This window comes from Vulpes vulpes, chromosome 8 (genome assembly GCF_048418805.1).
Source record: "Vulpes vulpes isolate BD-2025 chromosome 8, VulVul3, whole genome shotgun sequence".
NCBI lineage: Eukaryota > Metazoa > Chordata > Mammalia > Carnivora > Canidae > Vulpes > Vulpes vulpes.
The window spans coordinates 20,964,704-20,984,435 of record NC_132787.1 but is presented as its reverse complement, the minus strand read 5'-3'; the positions used below and the strand labels follow the sequence as shown (position 1 = coordinate 20,984,435).

General features: G+C 35.6%; 1 protein-coding gene across 1 annotated transcript in view; it reads left to right on the top strand.

The window, feature by feature from the left end:
* Window positions 1-19,732, top strand: part of LOC112917206 (uncharacterized) — a 69,279-nt gene that overhangs the window by 27,580 nt on the left and 21,967 nt on the right. Inside the window, exon 4 of the mRNA XM_072718793.1 lies at window positions 13,202-13,301. Coding sequence (XP_072574894.1) covers window positions 13,202-13,213 — 12 coding nt within the window. The 3' untranslated portion in view covers window positions 13,214-13,301. The remainder of the gene's footprint in view (window positions 1-13,201; window positions 13,302-19,732) is intronic.

The following is a 19,732-nucleotide window of genomic DNA, read 5'->3' as shown; positions in this document are numbered from 1 at the left end:
AATGGCTGAACCCTAAAAAAACTAAATTTAATGGGTCAGAATATGAATTTCTACATTTAGGTTAAAAATAATAGTAGTTACGTAAGTGCAAGAATGAGGAAACTTATCTCAACATAGCTCATATGAAAAAGAACAGGAAGTAATGGCTGTTTAAAAGGTTAATGCAACCTTTCATTTCTGGTGGTGTGTGAGACTAGATACGCTAAACTACTTTTCTACCACAAACTAAAATAAAATACTAGATAAGTGACATAAATGTGCCTTTAAAAATGATGAGGGGAAAACATGGGCTGGAAAATGAAAGCGAGGGCAGTCCTGGTGGCTCAGCGGTTTGGTGCCTGCCTTCAGCCTAGGATGTGATCCTGGAGACCCTGGATCTAGTCCCACGTCAGGCTCCCTGCATGGAGCCTACTTCTCCCTCTGCCTGTGTTTCTGCCTCTCTCTCTCTCTCTGTGTGTGTGTGTGTGTGTGTGTGTGTGTCTCATGAATAAATAAATAAAATTTTAAAAAAAAATTAAAAAAAAAAAAGGAAAATGAAAGCAAGAACTCAGTGAGGTGAGTGAAACGGCCAATATAATAGCACTTGTCGAATCCAGAAAATGTGAGCTTTGATTTACTTGGTCTCCTGTGGCTCTGAAGACAGGAGACAAAGCCCACAGCCTATGTTAGGAGAAAAAAAAATTTAATAGAAGATGTGTCTGCATCAGTTTGGACCCCCTAAAGGCTGCTTTCATAATGTAGTGTTGAACTAGAACTAACTTTTCCCCTGATGATCTCCCAGTCCCCAGCAACTGTAAGGAAAACTGCCAAATATTTCATAACCAATAACTAGCATTCGTGCAGGTTTGCACTCCTAATTTAGACCTACCTGAGTGGTTCAAAAAAGACAAATATATAGTTGTAAAGTGGTTTTAGCATATTAGCTCAGGGCAGAAGCAAGTACAGATTCCGCCTGGGGGGAATCTTTCTTTAACCTAGGGCCTCAAAGAGTTCAGAAAATACAATCCAAAGAAATTTTAACTTACAATCAAAATTATAAAACAATTAAACAAGGCATCAGTGAATCAAACCAGCCAGAGTAGTAGATGATAGAATTAGACATGTAGTGATTGTAGAGATCATTATCAGACAGAGAATATAAAGTAACCTTGTTTTAAAGAAATGAGAATGTTAAAAATGTGAGTGAATAGCAAATGAAAAGAAAAATGACAAAGGTGGTCTGAAAGAACTAAGTCGAGCTTTGAGAAATTAAATATATAATTAGAACTTAAAAGTCAGCACACAGGCTTACTGGTAAATTAGACACAGCCAAAGAAAGAATTATTGAATTGGAGGACTGTTCTGAGCTTTCTGACTATGACCCACAGTAAGAAATTCCTTTATTGACATGTGGATACATGTGATACATGTGTATAATTTAAGCCAGAGTTTCAAGAAATTGATTGTAACCTCTTAAGGGTAATGTTCTCTATTATTTTTCCTTTCTAATTTGCTCCTTTTCATTTAAAAACAAAAGTTGAAGCAACCCAGGCAATTTCATAAACTGCAATGCGTCATGACCACAGTTTCTAAGAGAATTGATTTTAATGAAGGTGAAAATACACGTACCCTACAACCCAGGATGTATCCATCAGTGTTAGAGTACTTTATGTGGCCCACCCCAGAAAACCTGGAAGAAAACAAAACATCAGTTGCAGAAAATATAACTATGATGTGGTTTATATATATAGTGGGTTATTATAGGACTAAGGTAATAACTGAACATGATGAACACTGGTAAATACAGCATGGGTACAACCCCATTAGAGTGGATGCTGCCTAGCAACAGCCAGCCTTAGCCCATACCTGTTCTTGTGACTAATCCAAGCACCAACATAATACTGAATAGAAAAAGCAAGGTGCAAAAGATTGTATGTGATGTGAATCCATTTATATGAAGTTGGGAAATTTGGGCAAACTAAATAGTGTATCATTTATATATGAATGATTATTTTTCTAAAGGCAAGAGTACACACAGAATTTAGGAGAGTTTTAACCTCGAGGTGGGACATGAAGGAGTGGGTTAAGAATCAAAAGGAGAAAAAAAAAAAGAATCAAAAGGAGTTTCAGAGATATTAGTAATTTACTTTTCTTTTTTAACCTAGTTGTCGGTATACACGTTTATTCCCTTGGAATTTTTATACTTTATTCAGCATTTAATGAAAATAATAAGTCAACGCAGAGCCAACACAGGTAATAAATCTTTTATGCTGATCAGACCATCTTTAGAAAGTAATTTTTGGGGCGCCTGGGTGGCTCAGCGGTTAAACGCCTGCCTTCAGCCCAGGGCGTGATCCTGGAGTCCCGGGATCGAGTCCCACATCAGGCTCCCTGCATGGAGCCTGCCTCTCTCTCTGCCTATGTCTCTGCTTCTCTCTTGTGTCTCTCATGAATAAATAAATAAAAATCTTTTAAAAAAAAAAGTCATTTTTATTTTGAGTGCCAAGTTTTATGGATGTTAACAAATTGGAATATGTCCAGAGGAAAATATCCAGGGTGATCATATAAACCTCGTCTTGAGCCTTTTATTTCTCAGATGTAGAACGTGTGAATTATGAGCACAGGGCAGTTTTGATTTCCCCAGCCTTGTTGGCTAGTGGATGTGGAAAGTGAACTCTGCTCTGCTCAAAGTCTCGGGGTTGCATTTTTGTCGCATCATGCAGAAATGAGTTCTAAAAAATTTCTACAATTCTGTAGTTTATGCCAAAGGTTTTGTTTTTTTCCATCAAATGCTGTAATTGTAGACCTTATGTGGTATGTTGTAATATATCAAAGAACAGCTCAGAAACAGGATCTTTCATTGCTGGATTCAGACCAGCCCTGTACTTTCCATAGCTCCTGATGAAGGCATCTTTAAATTCAGTAGTATCCATCAAAGGGAGACACATCCAGGTAATTTTGTTTGGTGCCTTTTGGAGGAAAACAGACTTAGTCCTAACATGGCTGTCTTTGGCTGTGCAGGGAGCCAGTTTGGGCCTTAGTTGGACATAGACATGGAAAGCTGGGCAGATATAGGCTGACCTTTATCTATGTAATGATCACTTGAGGTAAAGGTATAAATTAGCAATTACTGAGGATCTGGAATGTGCCAGCTGTTATTAGGCACTTTTTTTTAAGACTTTACTTTTTTAGAGAGCAGTCTTAGGTTCACAGCAAAATTAAGGGGAAGTCACTGAGATTTCCCATATATCCCACACATGCGTAGCCTTCCTCATTATCCACATTCCCCACTGGAGTGGTACATTTGTTAAAATTAATGAATCTACATTGACATGTCATTATCACTCAAAGTCCATAGTTTACACTGTCATTTACTTTTGATGTCATACATTCTATGTGTTTGGACAAATGTATGATTGGTATCTACCATTAGAGTATAGAGTTGTACTACCCTAAAGACTCTCTGTGTTCTATTTTGTTTCTTTCTCAACCCATGGCAACCACTAATCTTAACTGTTGCCATAGTTTGCCTTTTCTTGAATGAATGTCATAGTGTTAAAATCGTATGGTATGTAGTCTCTTCAGATTGGCTTTTGTCTCAGTTATGTGCATTTATCTTTCCTCCATGTCTTTTCATGGTTGCTAACTCATTTTTAACTCTGAATTGTCCGATTGTACCAAGTTTATTTATTCACCTGCTGAAGGACATCTTAATTGCTTCCAAGTTTTGTGAGCTATAAATAAAGTTGCTGTAAATATCTACATGCAGGCTTCTATGTGGATATGTTTTTAACTTTTGTTTGGATAAATACCAAGGTGTATAATCGCTGGATCTTGTAGAAGTAGTATGTTTACTAGACACCAAACTGTCTTCCAAAGTGACTGTCAATTTGCATTCTCACCTGCAGTGAATGGAGAGTTCCTGTTCCATTTGGTGTTGTCAGTGTTCCAGATTTTGGGCATTCTAATAGGTGTGTATTAGTATTTCGTTGTTTTACTTTGCATTTCCTTAATGATACATGCTGTAGAGCATCTTTCTTTCCCCTTAGGCCTTGTCACATAAAAATATTCTATTGGGAAGGAAGTGGTCTTACCTCTGTCTTTTGGATGTGAAATTCACGGAGATGTGTCTAAAATCAGTACGTGAAGGAGAGAAGTCCTTCCTATCAGAGCAAGCTGCGAAGTCCTGGCTAGAGGCAGTGTTGTGGAGTGCGTAGGAGCATAGACTATAGTAGACAGGGCCAGGTTCATATACAGAATCTGCCATTTGCTAGCAGGATGAGCTGGGTTGTAAGTTATTAGCCTTATCAGGAAATGAGGAAAATATTTATTTCTTAGGATTGTTATGAGAAATAAATGAATTAATATGCATAAAGTACTTAAAACAGTGGCTTGGCACATAGAAAGCGGTATAAAATGAAGTGTTTAGAGACTTTTTTTTTCTGGCTGTAGTTCTAGCAAGCAATTCTCCTGGTCTCTGTGACCCTGTAGCAGAGCCTGCCCTCAGTCTTAATAGAGGTAAGATAGTTATGTCCAGTCTGGTTTTCCCAGCATCCCAAGTTGGGATCTGCCCCATCCAGAGGTCGGAGTGGCCTTGATGATTTACATTCATCAGTTCATACTCTTCCAGGATCCTTCATGTTCCAGGGATATAGAGATGTTGATCTTGATGCATTTATTAAAAACCATAGCAGATGTACTTATTCCCAAGAGCTTTGCTGTGCAGATGAGGAATTGAAGCTCAGGGAGGTTATGAGTGTCCCAAATGCGTTGTCATAGCAGAGCTCAGATTAGGGTGTTTGCTGCAGTACTGCCAGAACATGTGGAGGACAAGGCCAATTTTCTCTTTCTGGAGCCTTGATTTCATAGTGTGGATGACCTCACGTTTCTTGGGTCATCTAGACCATTGAGATAGTGGTTCTGTGTGCCTTTTGGGGCCTGTGATGTGTAGGCTGTTGCCAGCTTCCATATCATGCCAATGTTGCGTGCCTCTTCTGTCCGCACATCTGTTGACTGCTCCTCTTAACCCAGTTTCTCTCTGAATTGTGCAGGCGTTAGACTTCCATTGGCTTTCTCCATGTGTTTCCCTCACATCTGACCTATCATTTCCCTCAGTCATTGGCTTTTCACAACCTTGATCGAGTTCCTGTTTATTTATTTCTCCCCTTCTCCTCTTCTCCTTCTCTTTGCTTTAATCATTTTCCCTTTATTTTTAATCCTGTTTTCTCCCTTATTTATTCTTACACACTGGTTTTTATATGTTTCTGCTATTTTTCCTATATTTGGGATCCAGAGTGGACTCTTGATTTTTAGAATCATTGCTAGACCATGAATGGTATGAACTGACCAAAATCTGTGATACATCATGTGAACTACACAGTCTTGCCTCTTAACTTCCTTTTGATTAACCTGGAGCCAAATTGAGCATTTATTAGCACAGCATTACAGTCAGTATCATAAGGTCTCAGCAAGAGAAAAGAAGACACCAAATCTGGAGGCTATAATTCCAGAAATGACCCAAGGACTTGCCATCCTTAAGGCACGAAGGCAGGAAATGATAAGGCCTCAGAAATAGGAAAAGTATAATAATTACGAGCACCTGGCTTAAATAGCATTTAAACATAAAGATACTCTTTTCTTCAACTTAAGAAGTAGCTTTATTGCTTGTGCTCTTCTTTGAACTGAAATGAAGACATTTATTCAAGATTAACATACATTATGAAACGGCTCAATTTAGGAAATTAGAAAATTAAAACATACTTGAGGATGCTGAAATGTTATAGTAACTATCAATTTCAATAGCAGGATATTCTTTGCTTTCTATGTTTTTTGCTCTTTTTTTTTTAATTTTTATTTATTTATGATAGTCACAGAGAGAGAGAGAGAGAGGCAGAGACACAGGCAGAGGGAGAAGCAGGCTCCATGCACCGGGAGCCCGACGTGGGATTCGATCCCGGGTCTCCAGGATCGCGCCCTGGGCCAAAGGCAGGCGCCAAACCGCTGCGCCACCCAGGGATCCCTTTTGCTCTTTTTTTTAAAAAAAAAAAATACGCTAAAAGTTTTCTATCAATTCCCATTTTAAAAGAATGAGGGGAACCCTGGGAGGCTCAGTGGTTTAGCGCCTGCCTTTGGCCCAGGGCGTGATTCTGGAGTCCCGGGATCGGGTCCTACGTCGGGCTCCTACATGGAGCCTGTTTCTCCCTCTGCCTGTGTCTCTACCTCTCTCTCTCGCATGAATAAATAAATAGAATCTTAAAAAAAAAAAAAAAGAATAAAAATCATTGTCACTTGAAATTTTTTAGTGTTATTTTTAAAATGAATCCATCACATTTGAACATACCCTTCTTTATCTAGGATTTTAAAAAATTAATTCTGAGACCAATAGAAGGAAAATGGGAGGAAGTTTAAAACATCCCCATGGACAACCTGATCAGAACTATGAGATCTTTAAAAGCAATTTTGGGATTTTTCTTGTTGTCTGATAGCAGTATTGAACAGATGGTAAATTGACAGAAATAAAACTGGATAATCAAATCTGATGGGCCAAGAAGAGGTTAAGTAGAGAAATCTGTGGTATTTTTAAAAATTTCCAGGGTGATTGGGGAGTGGTAGCTGAAATCAATATTTGGGATTTCATTTGTGTTAATACAAAAAACAAAGCCACAAGTTTGCTTTTTAATTAAATTCTTTTTCTTCCATTTAAAAAGTAGTCTACCTACCTCCCAACAATCAGTCCTTGTAGGAAGAGGAGGAAAAGAGAAATTTGTATCAGCTAGCTGCCTGCATGCCACCTCAGGAAATAGCATGTCAAATTCCTGCTTTATCAAGACCCTCCTTCTGGCCTTCCTCCCATTCTCATTTAGTTAGTGTGCCAGACTCTATGCTAGGTGCTGGGATTATAAAGAAGAAATGAGACAAGATTCATGGTACAGTAGGGGAGTGAGTCTAACAACACAAAACATTCTGGAAATCTCAGATCCTTTTAGTATGTTTCAAGAAACTATCTGCTGAAGGATGGTCACAGGTTCACCAGTGTCATCATTACCTTTGTAGTTCCTTTATATCAAAGACCAGTTACATTATTTGAAATTTTTCCTGGTCTTAAAAAGCAGCTCTTTCACGGGTATACCAATGCCTACAAAATTCTCCTGAAAAGTCACTGTGCCTCTAAAAGAGCCCTGTACTTTCTAAGCAGTAGGAAAGACAGCTTTGCAGAAGGGTCACACTTACTTTTCTGTTCTTCAAGTCTTTTTCCCTCCTAACATTTCCATCAGTTTGATGTTTTCTCTTTAAACACTGGGTCATGTATGCAGTCCTGATCACTGGACCACACCAAGATAATGCTGTTGTTTCTAAGGGCTTACTCAATGTAACTGTTTAAAATGTCCCAGTGTCACATTTGTGTGTTGCATGTTTTACAGGGAAATAGAGCTTCTATTAACACAGTTATGTTTGTTCTTTAACCTATATACATTTAACAGTGGTTTTTTTGGCCAATTCAAATTGGAGTAATAGATCTTCAGTAAAAACACCTAGATAATTTGATGAATGCTTACCAAAACTGTGCAGTTGATCTGGAAACAACTCTGGTGTTAGCTAGGGGTAGAAGACCCTATCCAAGCAACCCTTGGATAGCTTGTCTAAAAGTTTATGATACACATTTTTCAAACTTCTCTAAGCAAAAATAATTGCTCGGTTATTTAAAAAATAATTGATTTTGTCACTCTTCCGATTTCCTGTGTGACATTTAATAACAAATTATAAGATAAATAAGGATGCATTTCAGTTCCTACAGTTTATGGATCAGTTTATTAGGCCAGAAGGGGAAGGTACAGTAGAGAATGTGAACACTTACCAGGAGCAGCATGGGTTACGTGAACTAATCTGGGATGGAAGTATTGTAGAGAAAAGCAGGATCTTTCAAATCAAGAACTCCTGAGTTTGAAACAGGACTCTACTATTTACTAGCCACATGATCCTGGAAAGGTATCAAATCTTTCTGAGATCTTCGTGTCTTCATCTGCAAAATGGGGCTGTCAGATTGTGTTAATACAAAGACTTAAGCTACATTTCTTACTAACATTGCATATTTCTTTTAGTACAACTGAATCATATTCACAAATGTAGGATAGCTGTGAGTTTTGGTGTCAAAGAAGAAAAAAAACTTTGAATGTTCCTACCCTTTCTTTTATTAGAAAAACTAAAAATGCAGGAGAATTTCAAATTTGTATAATATTTATGGTTTTAACTTGTTTTGTGTATACAAAGAGGTATCACTTAGGAAAATGTGCTATAGCATTCTATTTATAATTGAATATTTATAGTTGAATATATTTTAATATTGAGGGGGATTTTTCTCTTTTTTTGATAAAAAGAAACGTGCTTTTTAAAAAACTTGTCAGGCATCTTGAAGTCACAGAGTAAAGAGTAGCTTCCTCCAAAACATTTAGGCTTTTTCTCATATGACCTATAATAAGACTTGAACAACTAAAGCAATAAGATCTTTTCTGATTCCTGCCGTTATAAAAATGCCACTTGTCCATTGATTATCCATCTGGTGGGCCTAGTTTAGAGGAAGGGAATATACCCAACAATTAATCAGCAGTCACTAAGAGATACCTACAAGCAAATGAAGGGCTTAGATGCCTTATTTCACTTTAGAAAGAAAAAAAAGAAAAAAGAAAAGAAGGAAAGAAGAAAAAAAGAAAGAGGCAACATCTTTTGAAAACTGGAATTTATTTTACTCTGAAGTTGTTCTTATTCTATTTTGGTTTTGTTCAATGTATAGGAATTTGCATCAGTAACTTCTATTTTGTATCCTTATAAACTAAGTTAAGTAAAGGCTTTGTAAGTGACAATAGATATATATATTAGTTATCTCTTGCTGCAGTATAAATTGCCCTGAGCCTAGGCCTAGAATATATTTAATCTAAGGACATACAACAATAAATGTTTTGTTTTGTTTTATTTCACCTAGTTTCTTTGGATCAGGAATCCAGGAATGTCATAGAAGGGTGGCTCTGGCTCAGAATCTTACATAAGATTGAAGTCCAGATGTCATCCCATGTTACAAGTAGTCTATATGAAAGCTTGACTGGGGCTGGAAGATCCACCACCAAGGTGATTTGCTCACATGCCTGGCAAATTTGAACTGGTTGTTGGCAGGATGCCTGTTTCTTACCATGTGGACCTCTCCTAAGGGCTATTTGACCATCTGTGTAACACGAACAGAGAGCAGGATAGAAGCTGCATTGTCTTATGACCTAGCCTGGAAGTCATACATCATTTCCATGATAATCCTTCTGGCTGTACAAGTTAACTCTGCTCATAGTGGGAAGAGAATACACAAAGGTGTGAAGACCAGGAAGCAAGGATCTTTGGGAACTATCTTGGAGGCTGGCTACCAAACTAGAATGTCTAATCTAATACGTGCAAGGGCCCAGTGAATGTTCAAATAACCTAAATTTTAATTTTATCAAAAATAATATAATTATTGGAGTATAGAGGTTTTCAATTTTTACATCTTTTACACCTAATGACACATGTTGGTATACGTTGATTATTGGTACATTTCAGTTGCTTCCATAATACAGATCTCTTTTTCAGACATATGGTCATAGGAGAATTCTGGGTAAAAGAAATCATTTAACTTGGTAGGACTTTCACTGATGATAAGCTTAGCATCACTGAATAACCTGTTGCCATTCCATAAAACTCTGAATTCATCAAGCCCTCAACAGATATTTACTGAGCACCTTTTATGTGCTAGGCAACGTGAATATAGACAGCAATACAAGATTTCTCTACCCTCAAGGAAAGGCAAATATTTCATTATAATTATGCCAAGTATTATAACAGAGGTATATCTGGAGATGATGAGGTCAGTATTCAAGAACATGGGCTCTGAGGTCATTTTGCCTGAGTTAAATTCTGGCTCCCTTATTTATTAGCTGTATGATCTTGGACCACTTATTTAACCTTTCTATTCTTTAGTTTTCATTTCTGATTATTCCCTTATATTATTATATAAAAAATTATATTATTATAATTATTGAAACCTTCACATGGTTTTTAATTCATCTTCCAGTGCTCTCTCCCAACAGGGCTGACTCTTCTTGCTTTTGGGATGATATGCTCCATGGACAGGCTCTTTTATTTTACCAAGACACATGAGCCTTAAATATGTGCCTTTCTTTTAGCTTCTTTAGGAGGTAGATAGGTCTAGTTGAACTCTAACCCATCTGACATAAAATGATTATTATAAAAAGCTTACCTTCCTTATAGCATTGTGGGGATTTTGGAAACAGTACCAGAGAGTCCTATTAGCCCACCACTTGAGAATTCTTGGGATCAGTTTGGATGAGGAAAGGTTTCCTGGGGTTGGAAGACATTTGGTTGTCTCTTGGAAGGTAAATTGGAATTTGATCAGCACAGAAAGTTGGTGGAACCCAGGAATGATACGCCAGCATAAACTAGAGCTAGAGCAGTGAGGTTGGGGCTGGAGCATGTCATGTGGTAGCTTCAAGGGAATGACTAGAAATGAGTTTAGACGGTAGCCTGTAAGGATGTGAAGAGTCTCAGGTACATTGTAAATTTTCTGAGATTATCTCAGTTTAAATCACAAATCTCTTACTGCCTTCATGACCACTCACAGTTGCTAGATCTTATGTCCATATTTGTGGTTAGGAAAATACTGTCACCACAGTTACAGGCAAAACAAAAGAAATTTGAACTTTTTTTGTGGAAGCTTTTAAAAACAGTAGAATGATAGGATTTGGTCTTCTTGTGTGTGTTTCTGTTTAAGTGGTTTGGGTAATGGGTTGAATAGTTAGGATGGTTATAGTAATCAGTAGAGAGAGGATTAAAGCCTCACAGGAGACTTAGAGAGGTGAGTACAAGTATACAAGGGTCTGAGACCCTTGCTTCTTGTCAGTTTTGGCATTTATCACAGGCATCCCAAGCACATTCCCAGGACACTTCCATCCCATTCCAAAGAACCTTGACTCATCCAGAACTTTGCAATTATAAAAATCTAAAAAGAGATTTTAATGTTAGCATATATGTATCATTTCTTATTTTATTTTTTTAAGATTTTATTTATTTATTCATGAGAGACACAGAGAAAGAGAGGGAGAAGCAGGCTCCATGCAGGAAGTCTGATGGGGGACTTGATCCCGGGTCTCCAGGATCATGCCCTGTGCTAAAGGTGGTGCTAAAGCGCTGAGCCACCCGGGCTGCCCAAGTATCATTTTTTAATTACACATGAGGAAATAGGCACAATAATCTTCTTAGCCTTTAAATGTTTGGCTCTAGTATTGATAACCTTATTTTATGGATAAAAGAAGATAATGATTATATCAGTTTTAGAAACTCCTTCTCAAGTTCCCACTTCCCACTTTCAAAAGATTTTTTCAAAACACAACTGAAAAGAAAGATGAGGCTTTAAAGAAGAAAAGATGGGTAAGAAGTGAAATTTTTTTATTTAAATAAATAAGTATCCCTTTGCCAAACAGGCTAGATTCCAGATAGCTTCTAGGCCCATGGGTGAGAATTAGGGTGCTTAGTCTATTTAGCCATTCTCACATGGTTTTTAATTCATCTTCCAGTGCTCTCTCCCAACAGGGCCGACTCTTCTTGCTTTTGGGATGATATGCTCCATGGACAGGCTCTTTTATTTTACCAAGACACATGAGCCTTAAATATGTGCCTTTCTTTTAGCTTCTTTAGGAGGTAGATAGGTCTAGTTGAACTCTAACCCATCTGACATAAAATGATGAAACAGGAATTCTGTGATATCTATTTCGCTTAAGGATTATTTATTTTCATGAGAAATATATATTTTTTAAGGTTTTATTTATTTTTTCATGGGAGACAGAGAGAGAGAGAGAGAGAGAGAGAGAGGCAGAGACATAGGCAGAGGGAGAAGCAGGCTCCATGCTGGGAGCCTGATGTGGGACTCGATCCTGGGACTCCAGGACCACGCCCTGGGCTGAAGGCAGGTGCTAAACCGCTGAGCCACCCAGGGATCCCCTTCATGAGAAATAATTTTAATGTGAATGCTGCTCTCTCTCTCTCTTTTACAACTTGGAGCATGCACTAATGTATCTTTGCACTGCAGCAATAACACTATGTAAAAAATAATCCAGAAATGGTTATTTTTACACAACTATTAAGTTATATGAAATATTAGTCTGTTAACCAGACTGAGAGACACTGTCTCCATTCAGAGGTATAGTAGCCTTATAGGGGAAGTCCAGCTATGGAAGGGGAAATTTTGAGGTAACTTACCCCTTCCTCAGTTGTGTTTGAAATTTATATGTTTTCTGATACCTTGCATCAGATTTGGGTTCTTTCTGAACTGTATACTTTAATTTGATATTTCATATTAAGATGTTAAGGATTTTAAGTTTTTTGATGCCTTTTTTTATTGATAATAAAAGCGTCTTGGTGTGCAAAAAAAAAAAAAGTAGATGATGGAAGATAGTCTTGTTACTAAAGTAAACCTTTCTATAAATAAATGCAGAAACATCTGTTAAGGGCATAGTCTGAATGGGGCAGACATCTGAATTGCGTCAATTCCCGCCTTGCGGCCAAGATTTCTTTCTTAGGCTTTCTTTATAACTAATGGCAGAGTTTCACATTCTCACAGCATTAGGCAATAGAATGGTCAAGAGAACTGGTGCCAAGTTATGCTCTTTCTGGGGTTAGCTAGTGGTAATAATTTATACTCACCAAAGAAAAGTGTGGCATGTTTTGGTTTTTATTTTTGAAGACTGAAAACCTGAGATCTCTCCTTCAACGTCACTTTTAGGCCCTGGCTTTAGGCAGTTTTCCAAACGTCTAACTGCTCAACTGCTTTCAAGAAATTACTGTGGTCTTGCAGGAAGCTTTGGTCAGGAGAAAAAGAAGGCACATAGTCTTTCCTAGAACACCATGGGCCCATCAAACAAATTTTTTCAGAAACAACTGAGATTCCTTTTTTCAATGGCACAAAAATGCTAATTGAAACCAAACAGAAAACAAACCCACCCCACAAGTATGGCAGTTCAGATGACTGAGGGGAAGGTCAGAGAGGGGAGGAAAAATTCTTCTTGGGAAAACTTTTGAAGCTAAAGCATATGTATTTTGCTCTTTGATGATTATAAGTTAAAGTGGGGGTGGTTTAGCATTTTTAAGATAAAAATTAGCCAGGACTGTAAGAGAACACTGTGTACCTTTTCAGGTGCCTGTATAGCTCTTCCTAGAATACCTGTCTGGTGCTCTACTCTTCCTCAAGACTACCTCAGCACTCCTCCCACTTGGGGACTCCAGCATGTGGTAAGGTGAGTCTGAAAATTTGTACTCCTTGCATATATCCTAGAAGAGTATCATTTAAAGTGACATTTTAAAAACAACTTTTGAAAATTTTGGAGAATTTTCAAAGGTTGTATTCACTGGTCAACTCTTAAGAATCACCATTTATAAGGCCTATATTTAGATAAGGCTAAAGTTTAATTAGCAATAGTATCCTTTGCCAGTGTAATATAAACCTTAGGTTCAAATTTGGGTTGACACTAATAGCATTATGAAACATGCTTTATATTTCAAATCTGAAGTCTGAAGCAAATCTTTGCAAATTAATATGTCACCACTCTTAGGTGTCCTGAGCATTACTCTACTTGTACTTTAAATTGGCAGCCTTTTTAAAAAAATTAATTAGCTTATTTATTTATTTAAGGTGTAAGTTTTAATTTTAATTCCAGTTGGTATACAGTGTTACATTCATTTCTGGGTGCAATATAGCAATTCAACACTTCCATACATCATTCTGTGCTTTTCAGAACAAGCACACTCCTTAATCCCTATCACCTATTTAAACCATCCCTACACCCCTCTCCTCTGGTAACCATCAGTTTGTTCTCTATAATTAAGAGTGTGTTTCTTGCTTTGTCCCTCTCTCTCCCTTATTTTATCCCCTTTGTGTATTTTGTTTCTTCAGTCCCACATATGAGTAAAATCATAGGGTATTTATTTTTCTAGGACTGCTTATTTCACTTAGCACTATACTCTGTAGCTCCATCCATGCCATTGCAAATTGGCAAGATTTCATTCTTTTTTGTGACTAAATAATATTCTAAATATTCTAGTGTGTGTGTGTGTGTGTATTTATATATATTTATACTGCTTTGTGTATATTTTATGTATGTATATATATAAATTTATATATAAAATTATATAAATACAGATAAAGAAGGCATGAGGTATATGCCGTATCCATTCATCAATCATTGGATAGCAGCATCTTTTAAAGCAGAAAAGTATTTCTAAGTAAAGGTTAGAAGGTCTTGATAAGTCTGAAATAGCTTTTAGTTTGAGCTTCTACGCCATAAGTAGTGCAATTGACTTCATTAAGTAAAGGAGGTCACAAAGTCTCTTGAGGTGGGAATATACAACAAAATTAATTTTCACTTGCTTTTTGTATGCTTGATGTGTATCCTCTCTTGAACATTAAAATGACTCCTTGGTCTCGGAAAATAATTTGACCTTGTTTTTAGCATGTGAATCACTTGTGAATAAACTGTTCACATTTCACAGGTGAATAAACTCTTACGGGCACCAACCAGCACACTGTCTTGTAAATTCCTTAGTCCCTCATTTGCAAAAGTTATGTGCTTACATTTTTGCCTCAATGATGATTTTTGAAGGTCTTTCATAAATAAATTCCCTCTTGAAATAAAAAGTGTAACCATAGAGCCTTGTGGTAATTACTAAACTATGTGGAGGGAAATGGATTCCTAAAACCAGAAGTCTATATCCTCACTGGTTCAAGACTCTGTTGCATTGCTTGTGGCATTAGCAAAAATACATGGATTGAAAGCAGAAGTCTGATTCTAATAGAGCAATTTTGTTATATCCGTGTAAGAGCTGAAAAATTCTAGTTAAGCCCTGCTATTTGTACTATAGTCTAAAGAAGAAAAGTAAGGAACAAATGTATTATGTAGTCCCACTTACTATAGTTCTCTCCATAATTGTGTCATCACTGAAATTTTAGATTTAGCTTTCATCACTGGTAAAGCTATTCTGTAAATTTTTCTTTCATTACATTATTTTCTATTTAGGAGGGTTTATGTAAAAGTTACACCAAGAGGAATTGTGGGTTCAGATTTAATGTTTAGAGATTGTGCACATTTGGGTTTGAAAGTTTCAATTTTTTTGTTTCTTTTAGAACACTGCTAGTTTTCTCCTCATACAGGTAGGAGATGTGGGTGCTGCCTAGAGTTTGTTGCTAACAGAGTTAATTTTTTGCTGTTTCTTCTCAAATGTTTAGTATACTAAAAATTATCAGCCTTTGATACTTGACTTCAAGTGCAAAGAGACTCCCTTAGCATACTACCTTGCTTTCCTTTTTTAAATGAAGTTTTGTCTGTTTTAAATAAATGAACAGTTCCTGGGTGTGGTATAACCATACATAAAACTGTTTCGCTCTTGCTAGTTACTGAACTAACCCGTTTTAGTCATTGAAAGAGAGGGTATCTGAGTTCCCTAAAGTTTTTTGAAATGAAGCATATAATTTTAGGCATGTTAACTTTGTTGCAACAAAACTAGCTTTGAATTCTCAGTATTGCTACACTGTGAAAGTACCTTAATTTTATTATTATTATTTTTTTTATGGAGCAACTTTAAATGCTTAATGTCTTACAATCAGAATATTTCTACTAAATTTCTCCACAATGATGCAGTTTTTCCTGAGCCATTATTCTTTTAGGGAATGATAGAGAATAATTCACATTTTACTTATTACAAGGCATCTTTTTTTTTTTTTAAGTTTGTAAATTTGAGGCTATGTGAGAACTTTCAAGCTCCATTTTATGTAAAAAAAAAATCACATAAAACAAAATAAGATTTTACATATTATTTATTTACTTCTCTTCTATTCAGAATAGGACTGCATTCTTCTCCCATCCCCGTTTTCTGGTGCCTTCCTGTAAGAGGCATTTAATAGAGGGGAAAAAATGATAAACAGGACTAAGCTCTATAATCTTTTTCCCAAACTGCCTTGTAAGTAATTTCCCGTAGTTCTGTAATGAAGCTTATGATGGTAGTATATTGTGCTTCAGGTAGTGGGAAGTAGTTTCAAAATACTCTCAACATTTTATATTTTAAGCTGTGTGTGTGTATGTTCGTGTTTTCAGGTTAGATTTTCTGCCACATGTAGATTTGTGGGATTTATTTCTTACATGTTTATGCTTAGTTTTAATGGTTTAGATGGGAGCATTTCTAAATAAAACTTACAAAGAAATATTTATTGTTATTATAGGTAATTCATGCACACAGATTTTAGGAGACTCGAAATGATCTCTTGGCAAAAAAAACTTAGTAGAAGAGGGGACAGTTTCTGTAATTTAAGTTGTCATAGTAACCTGCATCAAACCCATACTTGGAATCCAGGCCTGAAGAATTTCAGTGACAATAAACATTCCAGTTGCATTCATCTTTTTTTTTCCCCTCTGAGAAAGGAGCCATCATGATCTAATTATTTCATTTCTGTTTTTAGCAGATGAGTAGCAGCTTGTATTTTTTAGCACTTTGAAATTTCCCTGGTAGAGTAAAAATGAAAAGTTAGCTGTTTATATTTGAAACTGGCATTTTCTGATAATGTATCTCAAATTAACTATTTCAGATGAAAAGATAGGTTCAGTCTAATGGTTACTTAATAAAATATGAAAAAAAGAATTTGATAAGGATTTGAACACATTGCCATATACATTTGTTAACATGCAAGTTTTTATACTAAGTATTGGAATCTGGTTTACATGGAACTCTGATCTGGGAATGTTAGGATTTTCCTAATATCAAATTGTTAATATATTTATTTTATGGCATCTTTTACTTAAGCATGAATGTATTTGAATAAAAAGGAGAGGTATCATTTAAATTAGAGTACGTTTACTTTGAGAAATTTATATCAGCATTATTTTTAGATTATGCTCTCTTTCACAAAGGAGAGTAGAATGTTTCTAATAACAAAACTTTTAGGGTTTGCTTCACTCTTGCTTTCTGAAAGATACTGATTACTAATCAAGGTAATTTGGAGTTAAAAACATTTCTCCTTAAACAAGAAATATTAAGAGAAATAAGGAGATAAAGGTGTGTGTCCATTCATTTTAGGAAACTTGGAAAATAAATTGGAAGAGTTTGTGTCTAGTCTAACAGTATAAATAAAAGACAAAATTAGCAGTTATTGGATATAACTTTTGTAGATACAAATGGTAATACTTTTGTAGACACTTTTCTACATATGTATGAGACTCTTAATCAAATGGATAATTTTTTTAGAAAATATAAATCAACAAAAATTGAAGGAAAATATAATCACCTATTATCTCACTGTTTAAAGATCTTTACTATCAATATTTTATGGGAAGTGTCCACAAATTAGGAATCAAGCTGTCGATAGCCAAAATACTAATAATGGTGAAACCCTAGAATTTTATCTCCTATTAGAATTAGCATCATACTTGCTGTCATCACTACTTATCTAAATTAACTCTGAAATATCCAGCCACTGTATTAAGAACAGAAAAAGATAGAGAACTATTGGAAAGAACAAAATTATTTGCAGATAATAAAAATGCCCAGAATACTTAAACTAATATAGTAAAATTCCACTGTAATGTAAATATCATGGTTTACATAGTAGTAATAGTTCAAAAATTAAAAAACAAAGAGTCCATTCCTAGTAGCAATAAAAATTTATGCTGAGGATTAAACTCTGTAAGAAATGTGAATGGCCCATGGGCAGGAAACTCTTAAACTCCATTCTGAAGATGCAGAGACCCAGTGATTCTAGATAGCAAGGCAGTTTATTATTTCTCATGTCTTCATATTTGTATATTTAATGTAATTCTAATCAAAATCTCAGAATTTTTCATAGGTCAGTGATTCTAAATTTCATTTTTATAGAATAAATAAGAGCCAAGAGATGTTTACATAAAGAATAATGGAGAACTTATAATGATACATATTAACTAAAAATAATATGATGTCAGGGCGCCTGTATGGCTCAGTGGGTTGAGCGTCTGCCTTCAAAGGTCATGATCCTGGAGTCCTGAGATCCAGCCCCACATCAGGCTCCCTGCTTAGTGGGGAGTCTGCCTCTGTCTCTCCTCCCTGCTCCTGCTCTCTCAAATAAATAAAATCTTAAAAAAAAATAGTATAATGTTGATAAAATACTTGGAACAGAATAGAAAGTCAAGAATGTTGTGTTGGTAAGAATGTCATTACACATAATGAATAGAAAAATACAATAATAAATATATTAGAAGATAATTCATAATGTATCTTGGACTTGGGGAAGGATGAATTAAAATATAAAAGCAAAGGTTAAAAAGAGAAAAATTCATATATATAATTAAATTTTAAAAAATTTCACAAATGTCAGGTCACAAATAGGCAACAATCACTTGAGGAAAAATATTTATTATCTCTCCCTGTGATAGATACATAGAGAAAAATAGTTAATACCATATATAGTTAGTTCAAATCAGTAATAATCATTATTTAATTTAAAAATTAGATGATTGTTCTCAGTAAATTGTTTTAAAAAGAATACAAACAGATATAGCCCTAAAGATTTGTTCAGGCTTAGTGCTTAATAAAGGAATGTCATATTTGGTTTATCATATCACTAAGGATTCAAAAATGTGCATAAGACATATATAAGTGACCTTTGTGTAAAATGTAACATAGATGGTTGTAATTGATAATGTTGGCTGTGAGAGAAGATAGATCAGAATGCTCATATATTGCAACTACAGGGTAGACCGTGTAGCAGCCAGTAATGGAATCTACCTAACTACCTATCTGCTTATTTATAGATATTTTTTTTTTTTACTATTTAATGAAATGGAAAAATGATAGTAACCTAAAAAGTAACAATGTCAGGATAGATATAAACTATAACCTTGTATTTTTAAGTGTATTTACATAGAAAATAAATAAATGAGGCAATATGCAAAGTGTTAATGATGGTTATCTCCAAGTCATAGAGCAAAATAATAAGAATTATTATTATAGATCCTCTAAAACAAATACATTTATAATCAGAAATATAAAAATAGATTTAGTTTTCTAAAAATCTAATGTTGATCAAAAGTCTAGGATTTCATTATATATCTTCTTAAAAAATTATTGTAAAAACATTTATTGAGATGGGTTATATACAGAATTAAATAACGAGAGAATCATCAGAGTCTCTGGTTAAGGCTGAACAGACTTGCAACTAGCATTCGTATTAGACTGTGGTATATACCTGTGCATCTGATAATTATGCCTCCTGGGAGTGTGGGGCCCAAGATCCCTGAGAATAAGAAAAAGCAGTGTGTTGCTGTTTAATTCTTAGCCCTTTCCCCCATGCCTATGTATCAAGTGCCATAGCAATTTAAATGTTCAAATATTGATTGCCAATGATGTTGAATCAAACTTACTGAAGTTTTTATGGATTAAGTGGGAGAATTAAGACAGTTATTTTAATTCTGTAGCCATTTGATTATTTCTCTTTCTCTCCCCGTCCCCATTGACTCTACTGTTTTGTTCACAACAAAATGTAAGACTTAGCAAGGTCATGGGGACTTTTTTTTAAGTTCCTGGGCAAGGAACTTAATAGTTCTTAGGAAGTATACCTAGTGTGAGATGCTGTGCCTCTGAAGCCTTAAGTATTAACTTTGTTTAATTTTTTTGTGCTGTACTTCCTGAATACAGCTTTTAACAGTGG